Here is a 10,204-nt window from a genome sequence, read left to right as displayed (position 1 = left end):
GTGGGAGTCTGTGTGTCTATAAGGGTGTGTGTGGGTGTCTGTGTGCGTGTCTGTGTGTATCTGTGTCCGTGTACATGTGAGAGTGTGTGTGTGTAGGAATATCTGTGTGTGTGTGTGTAGTGCAATGGTGATCACCTGTAATGTGACATGAACCCAAGATCCCGGTTGAGGGACCTTGGGTTCCAATTAAACCTGTTGGACTATAACCTGGTGTTGTGTGATTTTTAACTTTGTACATCCCAGTCCAACATCGGCATCTCCGAATCTCAAGAATCTTGACACCATCGGTACCACAGTCACCACTCCCAATATTCACTCCCTCCAACACTGATTCAGTAGCAGCAATATGTATTCATCTATAAGATGCGCTGCAGAAACTCTCAAAAGCTCCTCAGACAGCACCTTTGAAACCCACCTTCGCTACCATCTAGAAAGACAAGGATCGCAGATATCTTCAAGTTCCTGTCCAAACAATTCACCATCCTAACTCGGAAATATATCGCCAATCCTTCAGTGTCACTGGGTCAAAACCCTGGAATTCCTTCTCTAACAGCATTGTGGGTCTACCTACAGCACATGGACTGCAGTGGTTCAAGAAGGCAGCTCACCATTTTCTCAACAGTATTTAGGTACAGGCAACAAATGGTGACACAGCCAGCAAAGCTCAAATCCTGTGAACGACTAAAACTATGTTTGATTGTTCTTGTATGCAATGGTGCACCTCTGAAACTATCTGACGACACTGAAGTAGGAGGCTTGAAAAGTAGTGAGGAGGGATGAAAATATTAGGACCAAGGAAATTAGACAGATTATTATCATCCCGTACCTCTGGATTACTGGAGAGGGAGAAAATCACTACCTATGAAATGAGACAAATAGTCAGGCTGATGGTACATGCAATTAAGACCGCTCAGTGCCTCACAACACATTTTGGTAATTGTAATACAGAGCCCATTGAAAGGGTGACTGAACAGTGAGAGTTGCAGATTCAAATGCAGTGTCCAACAAGAGTGGACCAACAATACAGAGATCAAGAATTCAAATCTCAACATGGTTCAATTAAACTGTAAATTGAGGAAATTGTGGTTAGCATCAGCAATATGTCCAGGAAAGCTGCTGGATTGTTCTGAAAACCCATCAACTCATTACGTTACTTCAAGGTGTAATTGACCATCTTGCTCTGTCTGAATCTAACAACCTGGATCTGACTGTAGAGTAACTAGGGATGAACAATAAATAGCTGTATTTAAGAACAAACTTGCAAATGTTCCTGTCTAATGAGTTCAGACAAAAAATAATTTGAAATTCCCATCTACATTTGGGGTTTATAGAGGAGTACAGACTTCAGAACAAAAGAAGAAATGCAAACTTTGCAGAAAACGTACTTTCTTTACAAGAGTGACCCCTGATCAGACAGTGAGAAAAATTTTAAATCACAGACAGCCTGAAGTGTAGGTTCACCAGAATAATCCCAGCAATGACAAACTGTAGTAGAAACATGTCTGTTTGGGAAATCATTAATTTAAGAGTGTGTCAAATGTGAAAGTTTAGAGGACTTTATTTGTGAATTGCGTCATTGTAGCACAGAATATTTTATCCCATGGAGTGAGATATATCAGAACCATTTCACCTTTATAGGGAGATTTGGATAATAATTAAAAGAGTAGCAATGGGAGAGCACAGAGCAGTGGAATTTGTTTGGGATTAATACAGAGCTATGGGAAGACAGTAGCACAGTAGAATTTATTTGGAATTTTTCAACAAAGATCACAAACAGATATGATGGACTGAATGGTCCAATCCTTTACTTTGTTTGGTCTACCACTGCTTTGGGCTCCACAAGCTGGAAACTATACTGTCATATAAAACTGTTCATCAATTTTATAAATTATCTGGATGTAGGCGTAGAAGGATGGGTTAGTAAATTTACAGATGACACTAAGGTAGGCAGAGTTGTGGACACTGCTGAAGGATGTTGTGGGTTACAGAGGGACATAGATAAGATGCAGAGCTGGGCTGAGAAGTGGCAAATGGAGTTTAATGCAGAAAAGTGTGAGGTAGTTCCCTTCAGAAGTAGTAACAGGAATGCAGGTGTCCAGGTACATAAATCCCTGAAAATTGCCACCCAGGTTGATAGGATTGTTAAGAAGGCACATGGTGTGTTGGAGTTTACTGGCAGGGGGTTTGAGTTTCGGAACCACGGGGTCATGCTTCAGCTGTACACGACACTGGTAAGGCCGCACCTGGAGTATTGCGTACAGTTCTGCTCACTGCATTATAGGAAGGATGTGAAAGCTTTGGAAAGGGTACAGAGGAGATTTACTAGGATATTGCTTGGTATGGAAGGAAGGTCTTGCGAGGAAAGGCTGAGGGAACTGAGGCTGTTTTCATTGGAGAGAAGAAGGTTGAGAGGGACTTAATCGAGATGTATAAGATAATCAAAGGATTAAATCGAGTAGACAGTGAGAGCCTTTTTCCTCGGATGGTGAAGGCTAACATGAGGGAACATAGCTTTAAATTGAAGGATGATAAATTTAAGACAGATACCAGCGGTAGTTTCTTTACTCAGAGAGTAGTAGGGTGTAGAACGGCCTGCCTGCAACTCGCCGACGTTAAGGACATTTAAATGGGCATTGGACATACAATTGGATAATAAGGGAATGGTGTAGGTTAGATGGGCATCAGATTAATTTCACAGGTCGGCACAACATCGAGGTTGAAGAGCTATACTGCGCTATTCTAAAACATGGAGGATTAGAAAGATTAAGACAACTTATATTTTTCAAAAAAGGATAAAATATGTAAATACTGTTAGGTCAATACATGTTCAAATAGCAGAAGGAGAAGTGTCATGCAGTCAGATTCAGTCAGTGTCTGCAATTCTCACTTCAAACCTCCAATGAAACAGCTGTTTTAAATTGCATTCCCTTATGTGTACTGTCCAACCCCAGTGAATCTTGCCTGATTCTGCCCTGAGTATATGTACCTGATAAAGATCGTTCCTCATGTTGATGATATCTTGTCCGGGAAGGCTGATTATAACTTGCAAAAGATGTTGAACCACTCCAGATTGGAAATGAATAATTGCAAGATGTAAAGCTCTGTCAGTGACATCAAAAGGCAAAGAAAAATCATTGAATGTGGTAGTCTATATACCTTGAACAAAATAGTTAATGGTCCTAGAGATCTTACAATTTTACAGCACCAAAGGACATAACAACATACCAATTAGGAACAGAATTAGCCCATCTGGCCCCTTGCGTCTGTTCTGCCATTCAATAAGATTTTGGCTGATCAATTTGAGTTCTAAATTCTACATTCCCATCTATCCCCAATAATCCATCATTCCCCATCTAACAAGAATCTATCCGTCTCTCACTTAAAAATATTAAATTATTTTGCCAGCTCCACTCTCTGAGATAGACAGTACTAAAGTCATACTCATACAACTCTCCTCATCTCTGTCCTGAGAAGATGACCTCTAATTTTTAAGCAAAGTCTTCCCCCATTACTGGGCCGATCCACAAGAGGAAAGGTTTTTTCACACAGCTGGTTTTGAATTGTTGAATAATTCCACACCACAGAGGGTGTGGATTCAACATTGTGGAGGGTGCTTAACATTTTTGATTTCTGGGAGAATCAAGGAATGTGGGGAGTGAGCAGGAAAGTGAAGGCTGATGATGAGGGATGACTTTATTGAAGGATAGGTCAGTCTTGAGGAGCCGAATGGACCACTCCTGCTGCTGTTTCTTTTGATGGCATCATTGCATGTTGAATACACTAGGCAAGTCTGGCTTTTGGTACCACTCAATGCTTCAGACAGATTTTTTTTTATAAATAATGCCACACAGGGCTGTTCACCTTGAAGCCTTGTACTTTGCAGCATGAATAAAGCCTCTTGTATTTCTCACACTGCAACGTGGCTCACACTATTTACCAACACTCTTTAACAGTTGCTGTTGTGGTAAAGAGCCTCTGCAATGTGGGCGAAGCTTCTTGAGATTTGGGTGGTAAAGGGAGATTTAAAGACAAAGGTTGCTGCAATACAGGAATACAGGAAATGTAACGTTTGGACAATAAATTTCACTTTACTTTGCACTCTGAAAAAAGATGAAATTAATAAAATGGAAAAGAATACTGGCTCCGGTACCCATGGGGATGGCCTCAACTGAGACCTTGGGTTCATGCCACACTATAGCTAACCCCATTGCACTGTACACCCTCTCTCACATACACACAGTCTTACATACTCTCACACCAACACAGACCCTCTCTCATACACAAGCTGTCTCTCAAAAGCACACAGATGTACCCCCGCACTCATACCCACATGCACCCTTACACAAGCTTATACCCCATCACACTCACACATACTTGACCAAGCTTACACACACTCTTTCACTCTCCTGCATGCACAGACATATAAGTTTATGGAGTGAATTTGTATTTGCAAAATTATGTTTTATTTTGCTGAAAACTGCATAAACCATGTAAGATTCTGTGAGCCTCAGTTTAGAAATAGAACCAGTCTGACTCAACAATGGGACACAGACAGACGTTAACCTCACACCTTTAATGCATCACCTGAGCAGAGATGGCACCTTTTGTTAGAAAAGCTGAAATTATGTTGAGAATGTAACTTAAAAGGAGTTCTGGGAATTACATATTAAAGAACAGTAAATAGCATATCCCAATCTAAAAGATGAAAGACTTAATGTAAATTTGTTTAATATATCATTATGGCTCCATGACACTGTAATCCTTTTGCTACAAATTCTGTGTCATATGGTCCTGTTCCACAACCACCTGATGAAGAGGCAGTGCCTCAAAAGCTAGAGCTTCCAAGTAAACCTGTCGCACTATAACCTGGTGTTGTATGATTTTTAACTTTATCCACCCCAGTCCAACACCAACTCCTCCAAATCATGACTTTGAAAATGGTCTACTGATGCAATATTCTTATTAGAAGATAGAACATCACAGCACAGTACAGGCCATTCAGCCCTCAATGTTGCGCCGACCTGTGGAACCAATATGAAGCTCATCTATCCTACACTATTCCACTTTCATCCATATGTTTATCCAATGACCATTTAAATGCCCTTAAAGTTGGCGAGTCTACTACTGATGCAGGCAGTGTGTTCTAAGCCCCTACTACACTCCAAGTGCAGCCACACCAGAGCTGCAGAATGACCTTGTGCCTCCGAAACTCAATCCCTCTACCAATAAAAGCTGAAACACTGTCTGCTTTCTTAACAACCCTATCAGAAGGGCCTGTGCCCGAAACGTCGAATCTCCTGTTCCCTGGATGCTGCCTGACCTGCTGTGCTGTTCCAGCAATAAAGTTTCAACTTTGATCTCCAGCATCTGCAGACCTCACTTTCTCCCCTAACAACCCTATCAACCTGGTGGCAACTTACAAGGATCTATGTACGTGGACACCGAGATCTCTTTGCTCATCTATACTACCAAAGCTCTTACCATTGGCCCAGCACTCTTCCTTCCTGTTGCTCCTTCCAAAATGAATCACCTCAAATGTTTCCACATTAAACTCCATTTGCCACCTCTCAGCCCACCTCTGCAGCTTATCTATGTCCCTCTGTAACCTGCAACATCCTTCGGCATTATCCACAACTCCACCAACCTTAGTGTCATCCACAAATTTACTAACCCATCCTTCCACCTTCTCATCCAGGCCATTTATAAAAATGACAAACAGCAGTGGCCCCAAAACAGGTCCTTGCTGAACCCCACTAGTAACTGAACCCCAGGATGAACATTTCCCATCAACCACCACCCTCTGGCTTCTTTCAGCTAACCAATTTCTGATCCAAACCCCCAAATCACCCTCAGTCCAATGCCTCTGTATTTTGTGCAATAGCCTACCGTGGGGAACCTTATCAAATGCCTTACTGAAATCCATATACACCATATCAACCGCTTTACTCTGTATGGTCACCATCTCAAAGAACTCAATAAGGTTTGTGAGACACGACCGACCCTTCACAAAATTGTGTTGACTATCCCTAATCAACTTATTCCTCTCTAGATGTTTATAAATCCTATTTCTTATAACTTTTTCCAACACTTTACCCATAACCGAAGTAAGGCTCACTGGTCTATAATTACCAGGGTTGTCTCTGCTCCCGTTCTTGTACAAGGGGACATTTGCTATCCTCTAGTATTCTGGCACTATTTCTGTCGACAATGACGACATCAAGATCAAAACTAAAGGCCCTGACTTCCCAGAGAATCCTCAGATAAATCCCATCTGGCCCAGGGGACTTATCTATTTTCACACTTTCCAGAATTGCTAACACCTCCTCTTTGTGAATCTCAATCCTATCTAGATGAAAGTGAGGACTGCAGATGCTGGAGATTAGAGTCGAGATTAGTGTGGTGCTGGAAAAGCACAGCAGGTCAGGCAGCATCCAAGGAGCTGGAGAACCATTATTCCTGATAAAGGGCTTTTGTCCAAAACGTCGATCCTCAATCCTGTCTAGTCTAGTAGCTTGTATCTCAGTATTCTGCTCAACAACGTTGTCTAAGGATTTATAATTATAAACACTTGAAGCTACGTGTGTTGTTAAATAGTAAAGGTGTGATTTTAACCTTAACCAGAGTGTCGGGGTGGAGAGACCAAACTGTCATCTGAAGAGATAACAACTGTCAGCTCTCAGAGAAAGCACCATCTAACTAATAAAGGCACCTCTTAGCTAATATTCCAGAATTCACAGAGAGAACAACTCTGACAGAAGAACTGACACAAGAACTCAACAAAGAGAGGCATTCCTGATGCGACAATTCAAAGGAGTTGGTGTTCCTGAAATAAGATCAGTGGAGAGGGCATGGGGCATTCTGGAAGATGTATCCTAGCTGAGAGACTAAATTCTATTGTTCTATTATATAAGTGAGACTTGTATTTTATTGGAACAGATTACCATTAGAATTTTGTTTTATGTAGGAATAGTTAGTAGTTAGAGGGGAATTGTTTGGTGTTTTATAAATCTGTTCACTGTTGGGAGTTAGATAAATAAATTGTTACTTGTTGATTACAGAGAGAAAGGATTTCATTTCATTTAACCACTCCTTTATAACAGACTGGGGAGGAGTGAGAGGTAGGTTATACCCTTATCATACTACTTTTAACAGATTATAAGGTGAAGCAAGCTTCTCTGGGTGTTTCGGTTTTAGTTATGGGGGGGTGGGGCGGTGGGGTCAACCTCCACTTTATAACAGTACACTTTAACAATAACTCATTAGTTGTAAGTTGCTTTGGGATGACTACAGTCTGAGATAAATCATAAACACCAGCATTGTGTAAAGCAGATGGCCAAACAGCCTATTTTCTGCTGTAAAATTCTCTCGCGTATTGTCTACAATCAATCGGATGAACTTCAATGCCACCTGTAGTGAGCTATATTGCTACAAAGATAATATGATACAATAGTTTGGAATAACCTACGTATCTCCATTTTGGTCCTGAACTGCAGTAAGGTGGCGCTGAACAGCAAGCAGCATCTTGGTATCACCAGTTACAGAATAATCCAACAAGGCACTGGCATGTCTTTCAGCAAGGCTTAGGGCTTTTTCGAGGAAGCACTGATCTAAAATAAATCACCACAAAAGATTAGTCACTCCACCACATTCAGTAACATTCCATCACTGCAGTGTGCAAATATTTTGTTCTCAACATTACAGTTTTCAATGTTTCTCTCCCTATTTAACTCACCCATCAATAGGACAGTGAAGCGACAGGGGTTACAGACATTAAGAGAGGATAATTTGTATATAATTACATACAGTTTGGAATTTGGATTTCAAAATAGATGCAGGTCACATCCGTGAAGAATTTTCTTTAAGAATATGGACAGTCCTTTTGGAAGCGACTTAAATCCAAGATTTTGTCAGTACACAGATGACTCCAGACCCTTGTGATATTAACATAATCATTAACAAATAACATCAGAAGAAGCTAGGGTGACAAGTTTTTTAAAAAGTTTACCTTAGAAAACATCTGGGTGAGTTTAGGAGTCAATTTAGTTACCCAGGGGAGAAAGTGAGGTCTGCAGATGCTGGAGATCAGAGCTGGAAATGTGTTGCTGGAAAAGCGCAGCAGGTCAGGCAGCATCCAGGGAACAGGAGAATTGACGTTTCGGGCATGAAGAAGGGCTTATGCCTGAAACGTCGATTCTCCTGTTCCCTGGATGCTGCCTGACCTGCTGCGCTTTTCCAGCAACACATTTCCAATTTAGTTACCCACCTTGGAATAGGATTCAGAGAACAATTCACCTCAGCAGAAGGATTTAATATTTGAAACTTCCAAACCAACAATGTTTAGTTAGAAAATGGCAGGTTATGAGGACTGAGCATGTTTAGGTTATCAGATATGAAACAAGTTCATGCCAGCATATTTGGAAAGAATTCATCTCGGGAGGATTTAAATGAGTAAGGTGGGGGGGGGGGGGGGAGGAACACAGGGAGATAGTGATGAAAGAGATCAATCTGAGACTGGTATAGTTGAGAACAGAAATGAATCAGTCAGGGCAGGCAGGGACGAGGTAGGACTAATAAATTACACTGCATTTATTTCAATGCAAGGAGCCTAACAGGGAAGACAGATGAACTCAGGGCATGGTTAGAAACATGGGACTGGGATATCATAGCAATTACAGAAACATGGCTCAGGGATGAACAGGACTGGCAGCTTAATGTTTCAGGATACAATTGCTACAGGAAGGACAGAAAGGGAGGCAAGAGAGGAGAGGGAGTGGCATTTTTGATAAGGGATAGCATTACAGCTGTGCGAAGTGAGGATATTCCCAGAAATACATCCAGGGAAGTTATTTGGGTGGAACTGAGAAATAAGAAAGGGAAACTGAGAAACAATTGTAAGGAGATCTCAGCTATCTGTAAGAATAATAGGGTGATTATGGGAGGGGATTTTAACTTTCCAAACATAGACTAGGACTGCCATAGTGTTAAGGGTTTAGATGAAGAGGAATTTGTTATGCATGTACAAGACAATTTTCTGATTCAGTATGACCAACTCTTGGGAAATAAGGCAGGGCAGGTGACTGGGGGAGCTCTTTGGGGCCAGCAACCATAATTGTATTCGATTTAAAATAGTGATGGAAAAGGATAGACCAGATCTAAAAGCTGAAGTTCTAAATTTGAGAAAGGCCAATTTTGATGGTATTAGGCAAGAACTTTCGAAAGCTGATTGGGGGCAGGTGTTCGCAGGTAAAGGTATGGCTGGAAAATGGGAAGCCTTCAGAAATGAGATAACGAGAATCCAGAGAAAGTATATTCCTGTCAGGGTGAAAGGAAAGGCTGGTAGGTATAGGGAATGCTGGATGATGAAAGAAATTGAGGGTTTGGCTAAGAAAAAGGAAGCATATGTCAGGTATATACAGGATAGATCGAGTGAATCCTTAGAAGAGTATGAAGGCAGTAGGAGTATACTAAAAGGGAAATCAGGAGGGTAAAAAGGGGACATGAAATAGCTTTGGCAAATAGAATGAAGCAGAATCCAAAGGGTTTTTACAAATACATTAAGAACAAAAGGGTAACTAGGGAGAGAATAGGGCCCCTCAAAGATCCACAAGGTGGCCGTTGTGCAGAGCCGCAGAAAATGGGGGAGATACTAAATCAGTATTTTGCATCAGTATTTACTGTGGAAAAGGATATGGAATATATAGACTATAGGGAAATAGATGGTGACATCTTGCAAAATGTCCATATTACAGAGAAGGAGGAAGTGCAGGATGTCTTGAAATGTGTAAAGGTGGATAAATCCCCAGGCCCTGATCAGGTGTATCCTAGAACTCTGTGGGAAGCTAGAGAAGTGATTGCTGGGCCTCTTGCTGAGATATTTGTATCATCAATAGTCACAGGTGAGGTGCTGGAAGACTGGAGATTGGTTAACATGGTGCTGGTGTTTAAGAAGGGCAGTAAAGACAAGCCAGGGAACTATAGATCGGTGAGCCTGACCTCAGTGGTGGGCAAGTTGTTGGAGGGAATCCTGAGGGACAGGATGTAATTGTATTTGGAAAGACAAGGACTGATTCGGGATAGTCAACATGGCTTTGTGCATGGGAAAATCATGCCTCACAAACTTAAAGATTGAGTTTTTTGAGGAAGTAACAAAGAGGATTGATGAGGGCAGAGCAGTAGATGTGATCTATATGGACTTCAGTAAGGC

The 10,204-nt window shown here is 41.4% G+C and overlaps 2 protein-coding genes across 6 annotated transcripts in view; one reads left to right on the top strand and one right to left on the bottom strand.

Moving 5' to 3' along the window:
- LOC122539548 (nuclear factor NF-kappa-B p105 subunit-like) overlaps positions 1 to 10,204 on the bottom strand; it is a 96,626-nt gene that overhangs the window by 15,725 nt on the left and 70,697 nt on the right. For all 5 annotated transcript variants that reach the window (XM_043674520.1, XM_043674523.1, XM_043674521.1 and 2 more), the window contains 2 exons: positions 7,466 to 7,607; positions 2,987 to 3,101 (listed from right to left, as the gene is read on the bottom strand). In XM_043674520.1, coding sequence (XP_043530455.1) covers positions 2,987 to 3,101; positions 7,466 to 7,607 — 257 coding nt within the window. The remainder of the gene's footprint in view (positions 1 to 2,986; positions 3,102 to 7,465; positions 7,608 to 10,204) is intronic.
- The window catches only part of manba (mannosidase, beta A, lysosomal), a 228,725-nt gene that overhangs the window by 174,332 nt on the left and 44,189 nt on the right, over positions 1 to 10,204 (top strand). The gene's annotated exons all lie outside the window — the stretch shown is intronic.

Source organism: Chiloscyllium plagiosum, chromosome 32 (genome assembly GCF_004010195.1).
Source record: "Chiloscyllium plagiosum isolate BGI_BamShark_2017 chromosome 32, ASM401019v2, whole genome shotgun sequence".
Classification (NCBI taxonomy): domain Eukaryota; kingdom Metazoa; phylum Chordata; class Chondrichthyes; order Orectolobiformes; family Hemiscylliidae; genus Chiloscyllium; species Chiloscyllium plagiosum.
This window is presented reverse-complemented; position numbering and strand designations above follow the sequence as displayed.